The sequence below is a fragment of the Coenobita brevimanus genome, chromosome 51 (assembly GCF_032717465.1).
Source record: "Coenobita brevimanus isolate Jiangsu-jjx chromosome 51, ASM3271746v2, whole genome shotgun sequence".
NCBI lineage: Eukaryota > Metazoa > Arthropoda > Malacostraca > Decapoda > Coenobitidae > Coenobita > Coenobita brevimanus.
In genome coordinates, this window is record NC_137004.1 from 26816310 (window position 1) to 26843767 (window position 27458).

Here is a 27458-nt window from a genome sequence, read left to right on the forward strand (position 1 = left end):
AAAGTTGGGTTGAAACAGGGATGTGCCATGTCACCATGGTTGTACAGTCTGTACATGGATGGGGTAATAAAAGAGGTACAAGGTAGAGTAGGGGATGTTAGAGTGGCCCTGGTGAGAGAGGATAGTGTTTGGAAACTCCCTGTACTGTTGTGTGCAGATGATACTGTGTTGTTGAGTGAAGACGAAGGGGAGCTGCAAGGCTTGGTGGATGAGTTTGGGAGAATGTGTAAGAAATGGAATCTAAAGGTGAATGTAGGGAAGAGTAAAGTGATGGTCTATGAGAGAGGTGAAGTCAGTGAATGTACAGCGAGGTTGGATGGTGAGGAATTGGAAAATGTGAGTAAGTTAAAGTACTTGGGTAGTGTGATGAGTAAGGATGGAAGTTTGGAGGGTGAAGTGCTTGAAAGGGTACAGCAGGGAAGAAAGGTTGCTGGTTCTTTGAAAGCAGTGATAAGAAACAGGGAAGTGAGCATGGAAGTGAAAAAGTTACTACATGACAGTATTATGATACCAACTCTAACGTACCGAAGTGAAGCTTGGACGTTGTTGGAAGGACACAAGTCAAGAGTGAGAGCAGTGGAAATGAGTTATTTAAGAGGAGCCTGTGGAGTCACATGGAGAGACAGGCTGACGAATGAGGATATAAAGGAGCGTTGTGGTGTGGATGTGGATGTGATAGGAAGTGTTAGGAGGAATACACTGAGGTGGTTTGGCCATGTGGAGAGTATGGAGGGTGAAAGACTGAGGAAGAGAGTGTATGTGAGTGAGGTGGAGGGGGGAAGAGGGAGGGGGAGGCCGAGGATGAGATGGATGGATGGGGTGGAGAGGTATATGAGAGAGGGGTGTGTGAGTTGGGAGGAGGGCAGTGAAATGGCGGGGGACAGGGCGACGTGGAGGTGATTTGTTTGTGGCCACCCCAAATGGGGTTGAGGCATCTGGCAATAGATAGATAGATCAGTTGGCGCAAGGATTGTGTGGGTAAGATTGAAAATTGGACTACATATGTGGGCGATTGTGTGCGTGTATTCACGAATGCAAGATCGTGCAAGCAGAGTGAGGGAAGAGTTCTGGATAAATATGGAAGTGTGCATGGAAAAGTTTGAAAAGAATGATAGAGTGTTTTTGATTGGTGATATGAGTGGTATAATAAGAAATGTGAAGGTAGATGGAGCAGTTGGTAAGTGAGTTATGCCTGCTGAGATAGATGAGAATGGCAGTGCTTTAGTGGACATTTGTGCCAGGAGGGGGTTGATAATAGCCAATACCCTCTTCAGGCACAAAATAATCTACAGGTATACGTGGCGGATGAAGAGAAGGGTGGGTGGTGAACTGAATGAAAGGAAGGCAGTGATTGATTATGTGTGTGTGGATGACAGGATGCGAAGGTGTTTAATGGATGCAAGAGCATATAGAGGTTGGGGGAGTGGACTTTCTGACCACCGCCACTTCAGGGTCCAAATAAAATGGAGAAATAGAAGAAGGGAAGGATGGGAGAAAGGAGTAGATGCAAGGTGAGTGGAAAGGTTACAAGAGGCTGAGAAAAAGGCAGAATATAAGAGAGAATGGAGGAACAATTGGGTAAATATGGATTGGAGCAGGTGGGGGATGTGGAAGGTGTGTGCAAGATATTCACAGAAAAAATATGTGCAGCATGTGAGGTGGTGTGTGTGGTGAAGAGAAGATGAAAGGGGATGCAAGGAACAACATGGTATAATGAAGAGGTGAGATAGACTGTATCACAAAAGAAGAAAGCATATAATGAATGGGTGAGAAATAGGGGCGTGAAAGAAGTTGAGAGACGGAAGAGTTATATGTAGCAAGGAAGAGAGAGGTGAAAAGATTAGTAAGAGAAGGGAAGAAGAGTTTGGATGAGGAGTTTGGAAGGAATTGGAGTGCAAAGTGGAGAGACTGTAAGAAAATGTTCCGGAAAGAGGTAAAGAGAGTTAGATAGGGTGGCAGTGAAGTTAGTAGGGGAGTGAAAGATAAAATTGGTAGATTACTGGTGGAGAAGGGAGAAAAAGTGAGCAGATGGAGAGAACACTTTAAGGAATTGTTGAACATAGAGAATGAAAGTAATGCGAGTATAAGTGGCTGGGGAGTGGCTGGGAGAAGGAGGGAAGTCAGAAGACAGGAATAAGTTAGTAGGATGGAAGTCATGGAAGCAATGAAGAAAGTCAAAATGGGGAAACCCCAGGAATTGATGGATAGTGTGTTTAGTGAAATGCTGAAGCATGCAGTGGAGATAGTAGTAGAATGGATCTGGAAGATGTGCAGATTGGCCTGGGAGGAACTGTGAGTCCTGGAGGATTGGAAGTCAGATATAATTATTTCCTTGTACAAAGGGAAAGGGGAAAAAGTGTGTGGTAATCATAGGGGCATTTGTCTTCTTAGTGTAATGGGAAAAGTATATGGTAGGATACTTATTGACAGAGTTTGGGAAATAACAGAGGAATTTGTTGAAGAAGAACAGGAAGGTTGAGGAGGTTGTGTAGATCAGATATTCATTCATAGATCTTTAGTGGAAAAGTTTCTAGAGAAGGGAAAGAAGTTGTATGCAGCCTTCATGGATTTGGAGAAAGCATATGACAGGGTGGATAGACAAGGATTGTGGAAAGTATTAAGAATATATGGAGTAGATGGGAAGTTGTTGCATGCTGTGAAGAGTATGTATGAGGGTGCTAAGGCTGCAGTGCATGTGGATAGTGAACTGAGTGAATTTTTCTATTTGAAGGTTAAGTTGAAACAGGGATGTGTCATGTCTCCATGGTTTTTCAATCTATACACGGATGGGGTTATAAAAGAAATACAAAGTAGGGCAGTGGATGTTTGAGTGGCCCTGATGAGAGAGGGCAGTGTGTGGAAACTCTCTGTACTGTTGTTTGCAGGTGATATTGTGTTGTTAAGTGAAGACAAAGGGGAGCTGCAAGGCTTGGTGGATGAGTTTGGAGGAGTGTGTAAGAAATGGAATCTAAAGATGAATGTAGGGAAGAGTAAAGTTATGGTCTTCAAGAGAAGTGAAGTCAGCGAATGTCCAGTGACGTTGGATGAGGAGGAAATGGAAAATGTGAGTACGTTTAAATACTTGGGGAGTGTGATGAGTAAGGGTGGAAGTTTTGTGGGTCAGGCGCTTGAAAGGGTACAACAAGGAAGAAAGGTTGCTGGTTTCTTGAAAACAGTGATAAGAAACAGGGAAGTGAGCATGGAAGTGAAAAAGTTACTACATGACAGTATTGTGATACCAACTCTAACATACCGAAATGAAGCTTGGACCTTGTTGGAGGGACACAGGTGAAGAGTGGGAGCAGTAGGAATGAGTTATTTAAGAGGAGCCTGCAGAGTCACAAGGAGAGAGAGACTGACAAATGAGGAAGTGAAGGAGTACTGTGGTGTGGATGTGGATGTGATAGGAAGCATTAGGTGAAACACATTGAGGTGATTTGGCCATGTGGAGAGGATGGAGAGTGAGAGACTGATGAGGAGAGTGTATGTGAGTGAGGTGGAGGGGGAGAGAGGGAGGGGGAGGCCGAGGATGAGATGGATGGATGGGTTGGAGAGGTATATGAGAGAGGGGGGTGTGAGCTGGGAGCAGGGCAGTGAAATGGCAGGGGACAGTGCGACATGGAAGCGATTTGTTTGTGGCCACCCCGTATGGGATTAAGGCGTCTGGCAATAGATAGATAGATAAACGTTGCTCTTCGAGATCCATCATTGTTCAGCTTGCAACATAAAATATACAAATCCTCAAGTCTGCTAAGCTCATGTTCACTCAAGTGCGTGTATGTCAAAGATCTGAGTGATGTGGTGTGGTGCAGCTAGCATTAGACTAAAACTCAAAGTCACCTGGAGACAGTGCTCTCATCGTGATCTTGCTATACTTGTTTGTGGCGTGGTGCAGCTAGCTTTAGACTAAAACTCAAAGTCACCAGTACACAGCGCTGTCATCACGATCACGCTATGCTGGCTTGTTAGCAAACTATATAATAAAGTTCAGTTTCATTTTGGACAGATACAAAAGAAAAAAAAAGAAAAGAAAAAATCCTCATCTCCATCACAGAGTGGGATATCCAACAATCTTTGGGCCATACTTGCAACTCAGAGCAAAGCACTCACCCATAGACATCTTTCAAGGAACTTGGGCAGTAGCCTAACATTGCAAGTGTGCTGGATGTATGATCTATCCTAATGGCTGATTAACTTTGTGCTGCAGATTTTCTAGAGACTGCCCTGTAGCAATTAGTAATGGGCATTCCGACTCTTATCTATGAAGAATTGTAGCATTATATTATGTTCTTATCATCAGATCTCCTATAACCTCCAATCCCTCTTCTTGGTAGGTTTGTGAAGGAGTACTATGAAGAACCAGGGCGAGGATATGGCAGTAATGTGGTGGATGTGTTTGCTGCCCTCAGAGCCACTAAATTTGCTGATGTCTGTGTTCCCGCAGCCATGCAGTTTGGTGGCCGAGGCTCCTATGGCAATGGAGGTGAGGCAGTCAGGTTTGTGAGTTAGAGATATACATACATAATGATGTCAAATGTTATCATATACATAAATAACAAAGTGAGCTTTACATTTCTATCCATCTATCTATCTGTCTATTGCCAGATGCCTGAATCCAATAAGGGGTGACCACAAACAAATTGCCTCCATGTTGCCCTGTCCCCTGCCATTTCACTGCCCTGCTCCCAGCTCACACCCCCCTCTCTCATACACCTCTCCACTCCATCACTCCATCTCATCCTTAGTCTCTCCCTCCCTCTCCCCCCCTCCACCTCACTCACATACACTCTCCTCATCAGTCTCTCACCCACCATACTCTCCACATGGCCAAACCACCTCAGTGTGTTCCTCCTAATGCTTCTTATCACATCCACGTCCACACCACAATGCCCCTTCACTTCCTCATTTGTCAGTCTGTCTCTTCATGTGACCCCACATGCTCCTCTCAGATAACTCATTTCCACTGCTACCACTCTTGACTTCTGTCCCTCCAACAAGGTCCAAGCTTCACTTCCTTACATTAGAGTTGGTATCACAATACTGTCATGGAGTAACTTTTTCACTTCCGTTCTCACTTCCCTGTTTCTTAAAACTGCTTTCAAGGAATCAGTTACCTTCCTTCCTTGTTGTACCCCTTCAAGCATTTCACTCTCAAAACTTCCATCCTTACTCATCACACTATCTAAGTACATAAACGCACTCACATTTTCCATTTCCTCCTCATCCAACCTCACTGTACATTCACTGACTCCACTTCTCTCGAAGACCATAACTTTACTCTTCTCTACATTCACCTTAAGATTCCATTTCTTACACACTCTCCCAAACTCATCCACCATGCCTTGCAGCTCCCCTTTGTCTTCACTCAACAACACAGTATCATCTGCAAACAACAGTACATGGAGTTTCCAAACACTGCCCTCTCTCATTAAGGCCACTCCAGCATCCACTACCCTACCTTGTATCTCTTTTATAACCCCATCCATGTACAGATTGAATAACCATGGAGACATGACACATCCCTGTTTCAACCCAACCTTCAAATAGAAAAATTCACTCCGTTCACTATCAACACGTACTGCAGCATTAGCACCCTCATACGTACTCTTCACAGCATTCAGCAACTTCCCATCCACTCCATATATTCTTAATACTTTCCACAATCCTTGTCTATCCACCCTGTCATATGCTTTCTCCAAATCCATGAAGGCTGCATACAACTTCTTTCCCTTCTCTAGAAACTTTTCCATTAAAGATCTAAGAAAGAATATATATTTTATATATATATATATATATATATATATATATATATATATATATATATATATATATATATATATACAATTCGCTCGCCTATTGCGCGAGCTAAGGGTGTGCGAATCGCATTGTGAGCGGGTGACCAAAAATCATAACCAGAATCCTTGAATGCGCGAGTTTACCTCACAAAACGCGAGGTAGAGGCAAGGAATGGCTCAAAAACGCCTTTTTCCATGAGTACGTGACCCTGACCCTCGCACAGTGTGCCAATAGTGACCTAGAGGCTCGTGGGAAGGTGCTCAAGAGGAGTCTACAGTAAGATCCTGCTAATAAGAACTTAGACAATAACGTTTTCAGTAATAACAGTAACTTAGAATAGATACCCAGTTTTTATAATAATGACATTTATTTTGTGAATACCATGTTGTTATACTGCCAATACATCCATAACAAGATGAGGAATGAGACAAACAAGCAAGAAGAGATGAAGGAAATTGCCAAAAATGTTAGCAGTAGCGAGGAGGAGAGGGAGGATCCTCCCCTCACCACCTCCCCTGACTCGCCCGCTGCTGTCCCTTCCTCATCCACTGCCCCACCTGACTCACCAGCCGCGTTCCCCTCCATCTCCACAGCCCCACCTGACTCACGTGCATCACCTGGCATACCTGCAACCCCCACCATAATGACTGTTGCTGCATTCTGGAAGAAATGTAACATTCGACAGGCCGTAAATTTCTTCGTCAAAGTCTGGAATAATACAACATTGGCAACTGTTAAACAAGCGTGGTGCAACCGGGGTGGCGGCGGGGGAACTGTAAGTGTGTTGCCGCGCCTCGGAACACCTGTTATTTAAGTCCATCAGGCCTGTTGTCTACTGTTGTTAAGGTGACTGCCCATATTTTTGTTATTGTAGCTATATCTGTAGTACAGTGTCTGAAAAAATTTCCCTTTATTATGTCTCTAAGGGCCAAAAAAGGTCCAGATTTGAGGGGGTACCGCCCATATGTAATTTTTCCCATAAGATTATGTATTCTTAGTGCGCGAATTCACACTGCTTGAGGTCGCAGACCACCCAATCTCTCTCACACTGTGCAAGTGACGTGTACATGTATATATATATATATATATATATATATATATATATATACAGTAATCCCTCTAATATCCGAAAGCCCAATATCCGAACATCCCCACTAACCGGACATAATCATCCTGGGATCCAATATTCCCAAAGTTTGCCAAAAACCGCAAAAAATTCGAAAAAAATCTGACTTTATTCCCTCCCGTAATTTGAAATTAGAACAGCTGTTACACCATGGTCCGTTCGCCCCTTCCTTCCTCCCCCTCCCCCCTCCCCTGTCAGGGTTGCCATTTGGTATTTTTCATTACCAAGTGTGGGCCAATTTGGTAATGAAAAATTCGTTTGGTAATGAATCAGAATAATACATAACCAAATGGATTTTTCACATGCATAAGGATACACAGGTTGGAGATGGTGGATTGTTTGTTCTCTCTGATTAATCTGCTACCCTACATAGTGTGAAAATAATCAACATGGTGTTAATTATAAGGAGAGTGATTACATGTATTTCCACTTGTATATATAATTAGTGAAGAATAAATGCTAGCTTTACAAATTTGGTAATGAAAAGTTAAATTTGGTAATGAAAGTTGAGGAGATTGGTAATGTGGCTGTTGCGATCTGGCAACTCTGTTACCCCACCAACATCAACAGTCACAGTCTAACTCCGATCGAGAGCAGATGATCATAGCAGTGCAAGCCACAGGTGCTTGTTTTTTGTGAATAAACTGCAATACCTCGCCACTAGAACACACAGGAATTTACAGTGTTGTGCAGTGTTAAGAAATTAGAATTTAGAGTGCAGAGGATTAACTGTGGACTGCAAACTGGCGGTTCAAACCAGTCCAGGAGCCAGGGACTTGTAAGTACCCAGAATGTTTAATATTGTATAAACTCACCTCTAAAACCTCATTTTATGGTTCTTTTCCATTTATTTCAGTCTTTTATGTCCCTTATTGGTGTGATTTGGGTCTTAAATAGGTGCAATGCATGTCCAGAGGGAGTTGTATAGGTGTTTTTCTGAGTTAGGGTCCATAAGTACAAGTCCAGGAGGCTGGGGCCCAATATCCGGACAGGATCACTATCCGGACCTGCCTATGGCTCTATTACGTTGGATATTGGAGGGATTGCTGTCTATATATACTGTATATATATATATATATATATATATATATATATATATGTATGTATGTATACAGTATACACACACACACACACACACACACACACACACACACACACACACACACACACACACACACACACACACACTTACACAGTAAAAGTCTTGTAATCGGAATGGTAGGGGACCAAGGGTCTTTCGAATTATTGTTTTTTTTGGACTATTGGGAGTTACCTAAAAACATTAGAAATAAGTAAGTGATCAGTAAATAAGCACTTAAAATGATACGGGTTATTGTTTTGCTTTCCGGAAATGCATAGAAATGTAGCAAGATAGCTAGTCCAAGCCAAATAAATCCATAGATAAGGCCCAGTGATAGAAAAAAAAAAAAACAACACTTGGTTTGCTCCCAGAATAATGTTAATTTTCACTCAGTTCACTTTTGGAGTATTGGAATTTTCAGATTATTGGTGGTCAGATATACAGTAAAAGTCCAATTCTTCAGCATCCAATTCCCCGGCAAATCTGACATTTCGGCAGTTTTGAGAAATTGTCCCATTTGCGAAAATCTCTGATCATTCGGCAGATTTTCCGATTTTTTTCGTCCCCTCTACTGCTGGGGACTTCTTCCAGCAGTAGCAGACTCCAATCAACCCCTTCTATTGTACATATGTAAATAAGGAACCTACTATAAGTTAAGGTAAGTGCATGTGAACTTGTAGGCCTACTGTACCATTACATTTATATACAGTATGTTCACTAATTTCTTTATTTTTCATATTCATGTATAGTACTGTATTCATTACAGTATTGTACAGTATCAAACAGTATACAGTACTCTCTCCAAACACATTTGTAATGATATGAGTAGTGATGATAGTGTTCACCGAAACATATAAGGTACTGAGTGGGTAGGGTTTTTGATAATTCGGCAATTTTGATTTTTCGGCACTTGCCTGGTCCCATAGATGCCGAAAAATCGGACTTCTACTATATATATATATATATATATATATATATATATAAATTAATAATATTATATTTTAATGTTATTCATTACTTGTACTGGCTGCAGGAGCAATGAGAGTGGCTCCTGTGGCCTTGTTCTGCCATGCTGCAACTGACCAAGATGTAACCACCATGGCAAAAAATTCAGCTCTTCTCACTCATGCCAACAGATTGGGCTACAATGGAGCTGTATTGCAAGTAAGTTGAAATATTGGCAGGTGTTTAATAAAATCTTCTGTCTGCTTGGTATGGAGAGTATGGTATCTGATCTGCTGTTTATGACATGCAGGGCTTATGTTAGGCTCCAGTTTTAAAAAAAATCTGTCTGTCTGTGTATCTGTTGCCAGATGCCTTAATCTCGTAATGGGTGGCCACAAACAAATCGCCTCCATGTCGCCCTGTCCCCTGCCATTTCACTGCCCTACTTCCAGCTCACACCCCCGTCTCTCATACACCTCTCCACTCTATCCCTCCATCTCATCCTCAGCCTCTCTCTCCCCTTCACCTCACTCACATACACTCTCCTTGTCAGTCTCTCTCTCCATCCTCTCCACATAGCCAAACCACATTCCTATCACATCCACACCAAAATGCACCTTCACTTCCTCATTTGTCAGTCTGTCTCTCCATGGAACTCCACATGTTTCTCTCAAATAACTCATTTTCACTGCCCTCACTCTTCGCTTGTGTCCCTCGAACATGGTCCAAGCTTCACTTCCATATGTTAGAGTTGGTATCACAGTACTGTCATGCAGTGACTTATTCACTTCCATGTTCGCTTCCCTGTTTCTTTTCACTGCTTTCAAAGAACCAGCAACCTTTCTTCCTTGCTGTACCCTTTCAAGCACTTCACCCTCTAAACTTCCCTCCTCACTCGCATACTCCTCAGGTACTTAAACGCACTCACATTTTCCATTTCTTCCTCATCTTGCCTCTCTGTACATTCAGTGACTTCATATCTGTCGAAGACCATAACATTACTCTTCCCTACATTGACCTTTAGATTCTGTTTTCTACAAACTCTCTCAAACCATTCACCAAACTTTGCAGTTTCCCTTCTTCTTTGTCTAACAATACTGTACCATCTGCAAACAACAGTACAGGGAGTTTCTACACACTGCCCTCTCTCACTAGGGCTGCTTCAACATCCACTGCCCTACCTGGTGTCTCTTTTACAACCCTATACATATACAGATTGAACATCCTTGGAGACTTGACACATCCCTGTTTCAATCCAACCTTCAAATAGAAAAATTCACTCAGTTCACTGTCCACATACGCTGCAGCCTTAGCACCGTCATATGTACTCTTCATGGCAGTCAGCAACTTCCCATTTACTCCACATATTCTTAATACTTTCCACAATCCTTGTCTATCCACCCTGTCATATGCTTTCTTCAAATCCATGAAGGCCACATACAACATCTAGTCCCTTCTCTAGAAACTTTTCCACTAAAGACCTTCGAGTGATTATATGATCTACACAACCTCTTCCCTTCCTAAAGCCTCCCTGTTGTTCTCCAACTAATTCCTCTGTTATTTTCCTAACTCTGTCGGTAAGTATCCTACCATGTACTTTTCTTATTACACTAAGAAGATAAATGTCCCTATGATTACCACACACTTCTTTTCACGGCTGGATTAAGCATGTGGGAGGCCCGGGGCCCACTTGGAAGGGAGGCCCCCTTTCCAACTCCCCCAATGGCATACACCACAGACTGGTAACCTAAATCCTAACATATAAATAGGACACTTTTAGTTAGGAAATACTGAACGGGGACTATTCATCCAATATTTTTCATAGAATATGTTTAATGTTCCAGATACAGTTTTGAATATTAGGGATACCTTTCTCCGCACAGGTGGGTGCCTGTGCTCAACTCTCTGCTGCTCTGGTGGGAGGCCCCCTCTTGGTGGGTGGCCCAGGGCCCGGGCCCCTTGGGCCCCCCCCTTAATCTGGCGGTGCTTCTTTTTCCTTTTTTCCTTTGTACAGGGGAATAATTAAACCTGACTTCCAATCCTCCGTGACTTTACCTTCCTCCCGTGCCAATATGCACATCTTCCACATCCATTCTCCTACTCTCTCTCCCATGCTTAAACATTTCACCACACACCATCAATACACTACTTTTTAGACAATCTTGTCATGATTTTTGTTTTTGTTGTCTGAACTGGAGATGAACCTGGTGAACTGTAGACTGAAATTGCCATCTTCTTCCAGTAACCCTCCTGTTAAGTGATAAGAAGTTGAGGGACATGTTATAGCCAGGCAGTAGAGCTTCTGCATTATCAGTGCCATTGCATGAAGGCACCCCTTTCTAGCATTAAGTACCATAATAAAGTTTGAAACTGCTTCAAGATGGTGTTTAGAAGCCTGCATACCAGAAGTGCTGAGGAACTCACATGTTTGCCAAGTCTTCTATTGTATTCATTTAAAAAGTATGCAGAGTATTGGAGAGAGGGGGGGGGGGAGTTGATTGATTCTGATACAAGTCCAAATTTGGTATTCTGCTCTGTCTTGGAGTAGGATGAGGTAACTCACTAAAAGGTGCTACCAGTGGTTGTGCTGAGACCACATACACAAGACAACAGTTTTCATGATGCAGTGTAGTGTCTGGAGCTTCACATGAAATCAGTGCTGTTTACACTCATTTGATAAATGTTCACTAATGATACCATTCTATCAATACACTTCTATCACTTATAAAAATTATTCTGCATTAACTAATGCATGCCTGAATCACAGGTAAGGTTTGTGCATTATGTAAACGTGTATTGCAGTGTTTTTACAGTGCCACCAGGTCACAGCTCCAACTAATGCTATGGAGTGGTATTCTTCATTTCCAGGCTCCTGCTTATCAATCTTACCTATCAGTATTTAAGTGCTACTCTGAAGCAGCATATGATTCCTTTTATCTGAGCAGCCTCCATGTATTTGTCTCCATTTATTATGAGGAATTGTGGTAGATGGGGGTGCTCACCATCCACTCACTTGATGTAATGCTGCTCTCGGGTGTCGCTCCTTTCCTTTCCTCCTGGCATCTTTCCTTCCCCTTCTGTTGTTCTTTACTTGATTCTTTCCTCCTCCTCCTGCCTATGAGTGACTTGACACTCCCTCTTCTGTCTATCTTTCCTTCATTCTTTCCTCTTCCTTCTGCCTGTGGGTGACTCTACACTGAGTGATAAGCCAAATGGTTTCCTCTGCATCAGGAAACCATTTACTACACTAAGTGGTAACCATATAACCAAATTATGGCACCTGGGGGTTTAGTGGGTAGTTGCGGCACTCCAGTCGGATTGAGCCGGTGAAGGTTTATATCCAATGGGTGGTTGGGGTGTATTGTTATCATAATGCCACTCAGGGATGAGTGAGGCTGGTCACATTCGTCTTAAATGTTAGGACCAACTTGCCTAACCCCAAGCTCCTACGTCCCTCATGGGACAACGCAGGATTGGATGATGGATGGATGGATGAACAGGAAAGTAAGAGAAGTTTGAATAGTTATGAACTGCTTTGCTAGCTTCATATCCACTATCTTCTGTTCTGTCATGATCCTGCCATATGAAGGCCAAATGGTCTGAAATGCATCCATGAGGGAACTGTTCTGGGTTCAGGAAGGTCGGGTGTTTAGTTATCTCATCAAAAATGCAGTTCAGGTGAACCAAGCTGCAGCACTTCTAATTTCAGGATATCAGTTGTCCTTGCATGAGGCATGACTGTGAAAATCATACTAGCCCCTCCTAGTTTTATGAGGAAGATACAGAGTGAATTCTTCCACCCCAAACTGTGGCATATTCCAATTCTTTTTTTATAGTTTGGGATTTATTCAGGGGAGCTGTCTGGGCCCAGCTGGTGTAGTCTTGAGTGTGGCTGGACTCCAAGCAGCCATTCTCCACAGTCAGCATTCTAAACTTTGTGTTCAGTGACAGAGCTAGTGGGTCCTAAGTCAGCATCCAGGGCACATGATGTTTGGAAATGGTATTCTTCCATCCATTTTATCTTAGAATTTTCTATAAAAGGGAGGTGGCGGTTGAGTGGTTAAATAAGTTGGCTGCTATTAGAGGGGGGAAAAAAAAAAACCCGGCCAAGGCAGGGAACAGTTTGATGTTGTAAGCTGAAATAACCTTTATTGATCTTCCACAAAAGGCCTACTGATATGTTGCAAAAACACTCTTACAAATTCCATTATGCCAGATCTAGATGAGACAGCCATAGCTAATACAGTTAGCTTGCCTATAATGTGTGCTTCCATAATGTTGATCATATATAATGCAGAAGGTTGTCAGCATTACTGCAGTGCAGCTATATCCAAGGTACTAGAGACCATAGGGACAAATTTGGCATTATCTGTCACTGCCCAGATGTATTTTTTACAGCTCAGGCCCCATGGTGTGCGGTGATGATCTAGGTCAGAAGTTCCCAAACTTTTCCTGGTCGTTCCCCACATTTGCTAGAAATATTTGACGATACCCCCTCCAACTGCCAAAGGGGGGAATACTCCCTCCCCCTTTGGGAGTTATTTAGAATAGCTAGGTTTTCAACTTGCTCCCTCCATGTAATGAAACCTGTTAATGTGTAACAGCAAGAAATCTAGTCATCTCTCGATTATCCAGACAACCACTACCCAGACAGTCCAGAACAGAACTTATTTCCTCTCATTCAACAAAACTTTTCTTCTTGTTATCCACTACTTCTGTTTAGCTAGAACTTAGCAAGTGTGTGGTAGTCACGCCAACACTCAAAACATAGTGCGACACCACAATCTTTGCACCATGTGCTCACTCGGTTGTTCTTCCTTGGCTTTCTCACAGAATGAAGGCAGACAGTCTTTCAGTTATGTGTTGGAGGGAGCTTTTGTAGATAGTGCCTATTGGCGAATTCCGATGCTATAAGTCTGTCAGCAGCAAGTTCAGAGTGGCGTCCAGGATGGTCTTTGTTCAGTGTGCCATACTTGGTGTGCTGTTGTCTCACCACTTCCAGAACAAAGTGCCTCAATGACTTCTTCTTTTGGGTTTCTGCCTTCTACATATGGTAGGCATTCAGCATTGACAAATCAACCAAATGAAAAAATAACTTCTTGTACCATTTTACGGTACGTCTGATACACTCCACAGTAAAAATAACTTCTTGTACCATTTTACGGTACGTCTGATACACTCCACAGTAAAAATAACCTTGTACCATTTTACGGTACGTCTGATACACTCCACAGTAAAAATAACTTCTTGTACCATTTTACGGTACGTCTGATACACTCCACAGTAAAAATAACTTCTTGTACCATTTTACAGTACGTCTGATACACTCCACAGTAAAAATAACTTCTTGTACCATTTTACGGTACGTCTGATACACTCCACAGTAAAAATAACATCTTGTACCATTTTACGGTACGTCTGATACACTCCACAGTACCTATTTGGGCATCCGACTTGTCAACAAGTCTTATATTTTTTGTGTAATCATTTACTACGTCCGGTTTGAGGACTGGTTCTTTTGTTCTATAGTGCACTTTTCCTGATGGAATCAAGTTGCCATGATGGAAGGTGCTCAGCATACAAACCTCCCGTTTATCTGTCCATCTGACACACAGCAAAGGATCACTTCTGTAGCACTCACAGGTTCCTCGAGCACTACGTCCTCCAAACTTTGGAAGATGTTTCCTGTTCTTCTGGACTGACCCACAACTACCAGTGTTATGATCATGAAGGAAGCTACACACGGCTGGGGAAGTATACCAATTATCAGTATACAAAACATGTCTCTTGTTCGGAAATGGTGCCATCAGTTTTTTTTTACCACAGAACCAGAAAATCCTAGGGGATCTCTTGCAGGTACATCAATATCAGTGCCAGTGTACACTATAATGTCTAACACTATGCCAGTTAGGCAGTAACAAATAAAATTTTTTATTCCAAATCTATGTCTTCTGGAGGGAATGTATTGCTTGAATATAAGTCTGCCACGGAACAGAATGAGACTTTCATCAATGACAAGCTTCTGATAGGGTGCAAAGAAGGAGCAAATACACTCCCTTATCTTTTCTATTACTGGACGAACCTTCCAAAGGTGGTCATCAGTACTGGGATGGTTGTTGTCTGTGAAATGAATAAATCGCATGAGTAGCTGGTACCTGTCCCTGGGCATGTACTTGGGAAACATTGGGGTATAAATCAGAGGATCTCGGTTCCAGTAGTCACGAACATTTTGCTTCTTTACTTGTGCTATCAGAAGAGTGAGTGCAAGAAAAGTGTACATTTCAGGTACACTGGTATCATACCAACGTTTCATTTTATTGTGTGGAGAAAAAGGATGTTTGTCCTTCATGAACTGATAGTATCTATTGGTTTCTTGTACCAAATAATCAAGAATTTCACCATCAAAAAACAGGAGAAAATACTCCATTTCAGAACTGTTTTTGTCTACACCAGCAGCCCTTGTCACTCCACTGTGAGTTGCATCAAATCTATAGCAATTTGGTATGAATCTGTCACCATTTTCCCATATAAACCCAGATCCATCAGCATTACCAGTACCACCAGGCCTACAGGGAGGGTCACACACCTTGGGGTTATCATCATCATCATCATCATCACTTAGGTCTGAATCATCATCACTCTCATCACTCAGGAATAAATCCATCACTGTCATTGTCTGCCATCCTGTCACTCACTATCACTCTCCTGGTCATCATTATCGTACTCCAAACCTGGCGATAACTTACGTTTCATGCCAATACTACTCACTGATACCCCAGAGGTTGATGGAGTTTGTGTATCACTGGCTGAAAATCCTTCAAAATCGGTGATGTCATGCACTTCCCTCTCTTCACCGAGTCTACTGGTCACTTCAGAGTTCTCCAAGTTGCTGTCCAGTTCTGCCATCGCATATGAAGCTTGTGTTGAGAGCGAAAAATGAAGACTTCTTTCTAACTCCATCATAAACACAATCGTGCTGCCTAAACCCTGCGTGTATACAGACGTGAAAAAAAATCGGCCACGTGTACTGTTACTATAGCATATTTTTAAATCATTTTAGGCATATGTTTGTTTGTAGAAAATTATATTATGATTTATGGGTCATTTTTAGGTAATTATTTGAGCATAACATGCGAAAAAAAAAAAAATCCACCCCAAAACCCAGTACACTTGTACCAGCAGGTTTGTTTACATATGATGTCATAGCCCAGACCACTCGGAGTGCAACATAGAAGGTGGGGGGTATCAAACGATGTCACCCGTCGCCTGATTTAACTCATAAGACCCGACTAGGTATCCGTCAAGAGAACCCGTCTTAAGACCCGACCTGGACTTAAAGGGCTAGGGACTCTGTCAAATGCCTTTTCCAAATCAACAGAAACAAAATACAGATCCCTTTTCTTCCCAGTATATTTTTCCTGAAGCTGCCGAACAATGAATATGGTATCAGTGGTCCCCCTGCGTGGCATAAACCCAAACAGTCATCTCGTAACATCCGCGTTTTTAACATACATAAGCAGTTTTAAATATCCACAGGTGGATACAGTATTGGGGCCGGATTCACAAAAGCATTTTATCTGGTTGAACTCTGATGACATCATTCACTGCAAATGTAACATTATCCCAGACACAGTTCATGGCTATTTTGGTGATGGCATTATCCAGTGAATCAAATATAACACTCTTCCTTTTGCCCACTTGATTTATTAATGCCATTAATTCATCAGGGGAAAAGTTAGGGTGGACTGGGAGTATTTCTTTTCTTCCGTGTTCTCCTTTGCAATCTTGACGGCGAAGGGCTTTGTTGTGTTTACCAGCTGATACAAAGGGAAAGCTCCGTGATTGGTTGGTCATACCAAAGCTTTGTGTGTAAGAACCTTCGTCATTGGCAAATCAGAAATCAGATGGTAACGGTTGAAACGCTGATGAACCTGATGACCCTGCTCCCATCGCCAAATACAGGTAAATTGAAAATTTAAACTGTTTTTATAGCTTTTCTTGCCCTTATTACTATATTGTTTGTAAAGACACCTTGATGCCAATTAACATGCCTATATGGTGGATGTGCGAGTGCACACTACAGTATTTGATATCGCACTAAATGATACACATAACTATAGTAGCCGCAGCGAGAAATGAACGCTGTGGTGGGGCAGGCGGGATGACCTGGGATTCCCCCACTGTTGCCATATCCACGTCACCAACCATAGAGGTAGGATGTCACCGACCATCGGCCACCGCTGCAGCCCCGCTCCATGATCCTTACCCTGTGTCTCTGGCTTTCTCTTTCTCTCTCGGTTTCTATATAAACTGCTGTATTTCCGAAACTAATTATGAAATTATTATGACTTTTGTTCCACACCACCACTGAGGTAAAAATCAAGGAGAGTTTTCTGTATAAAAGTTTCCCCCCCCCTCCTAAATGTGGCATATGAGCGGGGGAGTGCGGCCTTGCCGATACCTCCGCCTGACCTATAATTATACACTCGCCAGAACTGACCTGCCCTCAGACAAGGGGGGGGGGAACCTTTATACAGAAAACTCTCCTTGATTTTTACCTCAGTGATGGTGTGGAACAAAAGTCATAATAATTTCATAATTAGTTTCGGAAATACACCAGTTTATATAAAAACCGAGAGAGAAAGAGAAAGCCAGAGACACAGGGTAAGGATCATGGAGCGGGGCTGCAGCGGTGGCCGATGGTCGGTGACATCGTACCTCTATGGTCGGTGACATTTGGATATGGCAACAGTGGGGGAATCCCAGGTCATCCCGCCTGCCCCACCACAGTGTTCATTTCTCGCTGCGGCTACTATAATGGGGAAAAATTCGTTTGGTGGATGAGTGACTTCAACATTAGGGGTTAAACTTTTAAACACTGACAGTTACCCCAGTACTAAATAATGGCATACGTACATACATGCACACATATACACATACATCAATGAGCTGGTCTAAACCAGTTTGCTGCCCCCCCCCCCTCTTTTGTAAATAATACGAAGCAATATGCACCCAAATTGCACTGAAATCATGTGAGATTAGCCGAAAGTGTTATATTGTATTGTGAATTACTGTAAGCCAAGAAACCATTTACAGTCATCCCTTGACATCCGCGGTTTTAACATACACAGTTTTGAATATCCGCGGATGGCTACAGAAATAAGAAAAATATCGTTGAACTCTGCTGACACTGTAACGTTATCCCAGGCACAGTTCATGGCTGTTTTAGTACAGCAATGGCATTATCCAGTGAATGAAATATACTGTAACACTCTTCCTTTTGGAGGAAGCTAGGATGAGCACAGTAGTCAGAAGAGGCCATGCAGGAGTACACTATTCATTATTTTTAACTTTTAGTGTTCTTGTATTAAATAAAGTGGTTGTTTAGTGTTCTTGTATTAAGTAAAGTGGTTGTAAACATGCACATAGGGTTTTTCTTTAGTTATATAAGGAAAAGGTGGGCCCAGAGGTGTTTTTAACCCTTTCAGGTCTCAAATAGGTCCCAAGGTCACGTTTGAGAGATGCATTTTTTTGAATAAAGTCAAGGTTTGTAAATAAAGAAAAAATATCATATTCATGCACAAGGTAGTAATACACATCTACCTATAAAACATTAGCGCTCTACTCACTCTACAAGTGCCGCAAAAATGATGGGAAGTTGCGTAGCAAGTGGTGGGGTAACGTGATGAGTATTGCCATCTCGGTGGGTAGGTGATTTCTTGGTGCATAGGTGACATGACTGCATTGTTTGTTTCCATGTTTTTCCATAAAAAACAGTGCACTAATATATGTACACTATATCTCACATGATTTGTGAATGATTCTTGAGATGTTTTCTTTACAAACGACAAACTAAACAGTTACAAGATCCATATAAAACTATCGCTTACTAGGCTACTGACCAATTTATTTTAATTTGCACTTATTTTGCTTAGTACTGTCCAAGGCTGTGGAGGTGAGGACATGGGGGTAAGCCTACGAGCTTGCTTTTTGTATGTACGTATGTTTAGTTCATCGTTGCTAACTATATCATCCTGTATACTTACAGGCAGCACTAGAGACAGTGATCAAATATTTATTATTTCTCAAAATTGACGGTGTTATAAGTATAACCAGGAAATGTGAGAAATTCATGAAATATAAATCAGAAAAAAGTAAGGAGACACTAACAATCATTTGTCACTGAGAAAGGCAACACTTGCTGCACGTGTATGTCTGCCTGGTAACAAATAAATGCATGGTACATGTATAAAAGGCTACAGAAACAACCTTAGAAACCTAAATCATAAATCTGTAATTAATTTCCCTCAATCAGACACTCTAACATCCAGGAAATGAATAAATATTGAGACATACAACGTGGAAATCTCTTGCTTGCCTGTGACGCAGCAGCTACGTGCGTAGGCGGGAGGCAGGGGGTGGGGGATTGGAGGGAGAGTGGAGGGTGGAGGGTGGGAGGTAGAGGGGTGGGGGATCGGTGGGAGATAGGAGGGTGGAGGAAGTAAGGGGTGGGGGATTGGAGGGAGAGTGGAGGGTGGAGGGTGGGAGGTAGAGGGGTGGGGAATCAGTGGGAGGTAGGGGGCTGGAGGAAGGGGGATCTGAAAGGGAGGAGGAAGGTGAGAGCTATGTATACTCCAGAGCAGTAAAAATGTATTGCAAATAATATTCTTTTGCTAAATGAACTGTCTGATACCAAAATATTAAAAAATATTGCCAGATCAACAGTATAATAAAATCAGTACATGCAGCCCAACCCCCCACCATGATTAGCTCTTCCCAGACTGTTTAAACTAAAATATTGTGATCTGCACATGCCCGGTGGAAGCAGAGGGGTCTGGGGAGCAGCTTGTATCCTTATTTAATTCACCAGCCTCATGCAACAGTTTTCATTCATGCCTAAATATGCTGCCACGGGAGTGGCTAGGAGACCCCTGCCGAAAAAGCCACTATAGTGGCCAGGAGACCTGAAAGGGTTAAAGGGGGCAGCAGATATCTGCGGAATTTTAACATTCGTGGGTGTCTGTTACCAAACCCCTGCGGATGTTAAGGGATTACTGTACAATGCTGGGTGGTAGCCATATAACCAAACCGTACGTGCTCCCTACGTGTCAGCAAGTGGGTTGGTGGAGGGTTAGTGCCCCTCCTCGTAAAACAAATAACTGAAAATCAAACGGCCACCCCTTATGGGATTATGGCGTCTGGCAATAGATAGATAGATAGAATTACTGTGATAAAATACAAGTGATTTAGTGATATTTTTGCGATAATCAGAGAAGTCATGATGCTAAGCGCTTTAGTTAGCGATCATTTTTGCGGTTGCAAACTGCAGCTATGCTATGAAATGGCTCATGACATATCAGTAAGCTTTATAAAAGTAAGTGGTAAAAAGTCATTCATGAAGTTTGATAAAGTTTGTAATGATTTTCCTCACATCGTTACTGTTTTGCTGAAGTCTAACGTATACACTGGAATATCATAACAGAATCATAAGAGACTAGCTAGAAGTGTTTTATTTGTATTATTATTGCAATTCTTATCACTGCATGGAAGTGAAAAAGTTACTACATGACAGTATTGTGATACCAACTCTAACGTGTGGAAGTGAAGCTTGGACGTTGTTGGAAGGACACAAGTCAAGAGAGCAGTGGAAATGAGTTATTTAAGAGGAGCCTGTGGAGTCACATGGAGAGACAGGCTGACGAATGAGGATATAAAGGAGCGTTGTGGTATGGATGTGGATGTGATAGGAAGCGTTATGAGGAACACACTGAGGTGGTTTGGCCATGTGGAGAGGATGGAGGGTGAGAGACTGACGAAGAGAGTGTATGTGAGTGAGGTGGAGGGGGGAAGAGGGAGGGGGAGGCCGAGGATGAGATGAAGGGATAGGGTGGAGAGGTATATGAGAGAGGGGGGGTGTGAGTTGGGAGCAGGGCAGTGAAATGGCAGGGGACAGGGCGACGTGGAGGCGATTTGTTTGTGGCCATCCCAAACGGGATTGAGACATATGGCAATAGATAGATAGATAGAGATTATTGCAATTACTGTGATGAGGTAATGTGGCTGTAACCCTGTTTTGTGTTGAAAAAATCTTGTCTTTTGGTGGAAATTTCCACCTCCCTGGGCTATCTCCTGCATCAAACAGTCAAAACACACCTTGGATTCTCTCAAATCATTCTCCGTGCTTGGAGTGCCTATGGACTTGCAGTTTGTTGCAAACGATAGTAGAAAGATTGACGTTTGTCTGATAACGATGTGGGTTTAAACAGAAGTTGAAAACACACAATTTTTTTCCTATTTCTCCGCAGTGAGCACAGTCAGTACATTGTCATCACAACTGCTGCAGCCAAAGGGTTAAGGGGGGTTCAAGGGTGTTTTTAAGGGGGACATCAGATATCTGCGGATTTTTGACATACACAGGTGTCTCCGTTACCTAGCCCCCGTGGATGTTAAGGGAGCACTGTATATATATATATATATATATATATACAGTATGCATATACAGTAAAATCTCAAATTTCGACAGTTTAGAATTCGATGAATCAAATTTCGATGCATTTTCGAGTGGTCTGCCTACCTCACGTTTTGATGGAAAGTCATGTATTTTGATGCTGTCAGGCAGGGATGGAATTTCTTGGATCCGAGGTTATCGTACATTGTAGCCAAAATTATAGTATTCTCGCTAAGATTATCTTACAACCATTTATTTTATAAAAATTAAGCATGTTTCTGCCATTTAGTGCTTAAATACCATTATTATAATTTATCTCCACATAGTGAAAACAAAAAATATATTAGCTTAATAACCATCCAAGAGGGGGAGGAGGAAGATGTCGACACTGCAGATTTCCAGATACTCGAGGATGATTTTGATTTTGTGGAGTTTGGGTTGGATACCTCCACAGAGAAGGCACTTCAGCTGAGTACTCCACCCTTGGCACACACCACAAACACCAGCCAGCCAAGTGATAATATTCCATAACCTAAGGTTTGTACTGTACTGTACAGTGTGCTGTAACTACTGTAATAAAAACTGTGACAGGATACTGACAAACTGTAACAAATTTTGCTGTATTCTACACTACAGTACAGTATGGCAATACAGTGCAGAACTACACTTACTTATCCACATTTATAGTTCATAAAGTTTACAGGGAGTGTGGGCAAAAAATCATGATTTTACGTAGTGAAGTTGGGAGGCCCTGGACCCAAATTGATTTTTCCTATAAGAAGTTCAGTTTAAATTTTGATGTTTTGAATTTAGATGCGGTTTTTGGGTACATATGTCCATCGAAATTTGAGATTTTACTGTATATACACTCAACCCCCTGCTATCACGCATTCAGCTATCACGTTTATATGCTATCACGCACACATCAAATGCACAACCATACATGCTATCATGCACCCCAAGACCGCTATCACACGTCGAGTTTGAAGACAGGCTAAGCGAAACTTATTCACACGGCACTTCATACGAGGTTTGCAGAGGATACGATGGTTAATCGGAACGGTAACGTGGTAAAATTCCCGATTATTGCACGGGCATTTGGAATGCATCTGAACGGATTCCTGCCGAGGACACGACGGGCAAAACAGTGACCAAAACAGATTCGGCTCGAAAGAATATATCGTACTACAGTATTGAAATTTAGCCTAACAATGAATACTTATTAATATTGTATTTTAGAATAAATATCAATCGTTTTGAAACCCTTATAAAGAGTTAAAATTTCCTATGCCGAAAAAACTGTGATGTCGATGAAGTAATCACATGTTTAAAACTGAGACGGGGCTCTGACGACAGTGTGAGGAACGTGTGTGATAGCGTCCAAGTTTTGTTCCACTTAAATGTTCCTCAGCCATTCCTGATATAAGGTACCATGTGATACCCCCTTTAGCTGTGGACACTAAAGAAATGGAGACAGCCAAAGTGATCTGGCGGCAACTAAGCCACTCCCAAGCCTCGGAACCCATCAAACCACCCAGGCCATAATCCTTATAAAAGTTTGATGGCCTTTTATGTTGTTTATTTATTCATTATACTGTTATTATTAATATAATAATGCTTTATTTCATGTTAGAGGAGAGATTGGCAGGAAATCGTAGGCATAAAGTGGTTCAAAGTTAGAAAAATGGGCCACTGAAAAACCAATTAGAAATTTTCCCATTGATTGTTCAGTTCAGCTATCACGTATTCAGCAATCACGCGCGTTTCCTGTGACCAATTAGGCACAATAGCAGGGAGTTGAGTGTACATAAATATATATATATATATATATATATATATATATATATATATATATATATATATATATATATATATATATATATATATATATATATATACGTGGGTGTCTCTGTTACCTAACCCCTGTGGATGTTAAGGGAGCACTGTATAGATATATATATATATATATATATATACATACATATACATAGTAATCCCTCCAATATCCAACATAATAGAGCCAATGGGATGTCCGGATAGTGATCCTGTCCGGATATTGGGCCCCAGCCTCCTGGACTTGTACTTATGGACCCTAACTCAGAAAAACACCTATACAACTCCCTCTGGACATGCATTGCACCTATTTAAGACCCAAATCACACCAGTAAGGGACATAGAAGACTGAAATAAATGCAAAAGAACCATAAAATGAGGTTTTAGAGGTAAGTTTATACAATATTAAACATTCTGGGTACTTACAAGTCCCTGGCTCCTGGACTGGTTTGAACCACCAGTTTGCAGTCCACAGTTAATCCTCTGCTCTCTATAAGTTTTCATTACCAAATTCGTAAAGCTAGCATTTATTCTTCACTAATTATATGTACAAGTGGAAATACATGTAATCACTCTCCTTATAATTAACACCATGTTGATTATTTTCATGCTATGTAGGGTAGCAGATTAATCAGAGAGAACAAACAATCCACCATCTCCATCCTGTGTATCCTCATACATGTGAAAAATCCATTTGGTAATGCATTATTCTGATTCATTACCAAACGAATTTTTCATTGCCAAATTGGCCCACACTTGGTAATGAAAAATGCCAAATGGCAACCCTGACAGGGGAGGGGGGAGGGGGGAGGAAAGAAGGGGTTAAGGGACCATGGTGTAACAGCTGTTCAGTGCCAGGCAGCAATTTCAAATTATGGGAGGGAAAAAAGTCAGATTTTTTTCTAATTTTTTTCGGTTTTTGGCCCATTTTGGGAATATTGGATCCCGGGACGATTATGTCCGGTTAGTGGGGATGTTCGGATATTGGGCATTTGGATATTAGGGGGATTACTTATATATATGTATGTACAGTAAATGTCCATTAATCCGAACGGCAGTGGACTGAGAATCATTCGGATTATCAGATTTTTCGGATTTTTGGGTGGGATCCCTATGACAAATTCATGTTTAAACTGAAATTTTACCGAATGGATGACTTTTCTGTCATTCATGATACAATATGACACATATTAACATTACTTATTACTCAAATTTTTTATGTAATAATGTATTACTGAAGACATGAAGTGTAATTGGTAACTTAAGAGATGTTATAGGTTGTTTAACCCGTAGGGTACGCAATTCTCCAGCCTCGACTACCCCCCAAGACACAAAAACAGGCCTATTTTTCAACTATGTCAGAGGTTAAAAGTTTTATGCCCGATTTATAGAGCTTGAATTTACACACCTGAAAACGCAAACCCCACCCTCCTAGACCCAATAGTTACTGAGCTATGGCCTGTCAAAGTTGAAAATAGTTACCTGTCATGGACCCAGCGAGAAAGAAAATACGCTGCTCGCACCTTTTTTCTTCACAAAAGTATGTAAAGTACAAAAATCACCGAAATAAATTTTTTTTGGTGTACAGATGTTATCAACCATTGTAATGTGCTTAGAAAAAAAGAAAATGGTGACAAACCCCCCAAATAAATATGATAAATGGTAATAATTATCGTTCCCTCCTCTCCTCTTCCCATATCTCCAATCCCCTCCCTCCCCTTCCCTCCTCTCCTCTCCCTTCTTCCCCTTTCCCTTCCCCCTTTCCCCTCCCTGTCAAGCTGTCAAATCTAGCTAGGGAAAATGGTCATGAACCCCCCAATAAAAATATGATAAATAGTAAAAAATATCCTCCCCTCCTCTCCCCTCCCCATACCTCCAATCCACTCCCTCTCCTTTCCTTCCCTCCCCTCACCTCACCTAACCTCCCCTCCCCCCTTTTTCCTTCCCCCTCCTCTCCCCTTCGAGCTGTCAAATCTAGCTAGTTTTCGTTTTGTTTTGTTTTCAAAGGCTGCAACATGCTTGCATGCCTCGGCATAAAATAAAATTTCTTTTTCGATTGGGTTTTGAATAAAGACAGCTAAGATAATTGTGATCTGCATATCTGTATGCAAAGACACGAATAAATTACAGGTAATGATTAAAAAAGACGCTCCATAAAGCGTAAGAAATACGCAATATATTCAAGGCCGGGGAGGTAAAGATACTGTGTGCTAGGGGGTGGGGATGGTGGAAGGTGGTGGGAGGTGGTAAGGCCTGGAGGTGGTGTATGGGGATGGAGGGATGGGAGGAGACCATCACCAGATACGAAGGAAGGACGCCAGTGGAGTACAGGAACATGGAGGGAGGGTAGGGGGGAAATACCCTCCCCCCAGATGACTGAGGGGGGAACATGGGGGGATCCACATGGGAGGGGGGGATGCATGAGGAGGGTGTGGGAGGGATGGTGGTGGTGGTGGTAAGAATGGTGGGAGGTAAGGTAGTAACAAGGTAGTGGGGTAGAGGGATGTGGCAAGAGGGAGGTGGGGGGTACATCCCCTACTGCCTAGGTATGAGCCTGGGACCCCCCCCCACCTGGTGTGTCCAACACTTAGTTCTAAATGGTTAGAAGCCATCTACGTCACAGCTGGGGTGCAGCCAGCTGCCGCCAGTTTTTGTGGATGTTACCCGATTGGCATTGCTCAAAAAGCACAATCGACAAGATTAGTACTTTAGGAGTTAACTCACCAGTTATGTGTAGTGTTGAAAACAGCAGTTGTAGGCAGGTATATCCAATTAGAGTAAGTCCAGGGTCAGTAATAATATGCACATATTGTAAAAGCACAAAAACTTAATACAGTATGTATTACTGTGGAAAATTCCTTAAAGGTACGGTATAGATCCAAAAGTGGTCGTTTGTTTACGAGGAGTTGCCAATCCATGCATTATCTGATCCATGACCACACCGTTCGGCGCATTTGGCGCCCAGTTTGAATTTTTAAATTCTGATTTTTTTTACTTTTGGAGTTATTGTCAGCCTTCTTCAAAATTTCGGATTACAGTAATCCCTCCAATATCCGATGTAATAGAGCCAAAGGCATGTCCGGATAGTGATCCTGTCTGGATATTGAGCCCCAGCCTCCTGGACTTGTACTTATGGACCCTAACTTAGAAAAACACCTATACAACTCCCTCTGGACATGCATTGCACCTATTTAAGACCCAAATCACACCAATAAGGGACATAAAAGACTGAAATAAATGGAAAAGAACCATAAAATGAGGTTTTAGAGGTGAGTTTATACAATATTAAACATTCTGGGTACTTACAAGTCCCTGGCTCCTGGACTGGTTTGAACCGCCAGTTTGCAGTCCACAGTTAATCCTTTGGACTCTAAATTCTAATTTCTTAACACTGCACAACACTGTAAATTCCCGTGTGTTCTAGTGGCAAGGTATTGCAGTTTATTCACTGTTTATTCACAAAAAACAAGCACTTGTGGCTTGCACTGCTATAAGCATCTGCTCTCGATCGGAGTTTGGCTGTGACTGTTGATGATGGCGGGGTAACAGAGTTGCCAGATTGCAACAGCCACATTACCAATCTCCTCAACTTTCATTACCAAATTTAAGTTTTCATTACCAAATTTGTAAAGCTAGCATTTATTCTTCACTAATTATATATACAAGTGGAAATACATGTAATCACTCTCCTTATAATTAACACCATGTTGATTATTTTCACGCCATGTAGGGTAGCAGATTAATCAGAGAGAACAAACAATCCACCATCTCCATCCTGTGTATCCTCATACATGTGAAAAATCCATTTGGTAATGCATTATTCTGATTCATTACCAAATTGGCCCACACTTGGTAATGAAAAATACCAAATGGCAACCCTGACAGGGGAGGGGGAGGAAGGAAGGGGTGAAGGGACCATGGTGTAACAGCTGTTCGGCGCCAGGCGGCAATTTAAAATTACTTGAGGGAAAAAGTCAGATTTTTTTCTAATTTTTTGCGGTTTTTGGCCCATTTTGGGAATATTGGATCCCGGGACGATTATGTTTATAGTGGGGATGTTTGGATATTGGGCATTTGGATATTAGAGGAATTACTGTATTCTGATTTTCGGATTATCTATGTTCGGATTAAAGGACTTTTACTGTATATATATATATATATATATATATATATATATATATATATATATATATTATATATATATGTGGAGAGGATGGAGGGTCAAAGAC

At 41.9% G+C, this 27458-nt stretch overlaps 1 protein-coding gene across 2 annotated transcripts in view; it reads left to right on the top strand.

Annotated features, from left to right (window-relative positions):
• The window catches only part of LOC145400254 (ADP-ribosylhydrolase ARH3-like), a 92801-nt gene that overhangs the window by 15574 nt on the left and 49769 nt on the right, over positions 1 to 27458 (top strand). For both annotated transcript variants that reach the window (XM_080272770.1, XM_080272771.1), the window contains exons 3-4: positions 4335 to 4483; positions 9037 to 9167. In XM_080272770.1, the coding sequence (XP_080128896.1) occupies positions 4335 to 4483; positions 9037 to 9167 (280 nt within the window). The remainder of the gene's footprint in view (positions 1 to 4334; positions 4484 to 9036; positions 9168 to 27458) is intronic.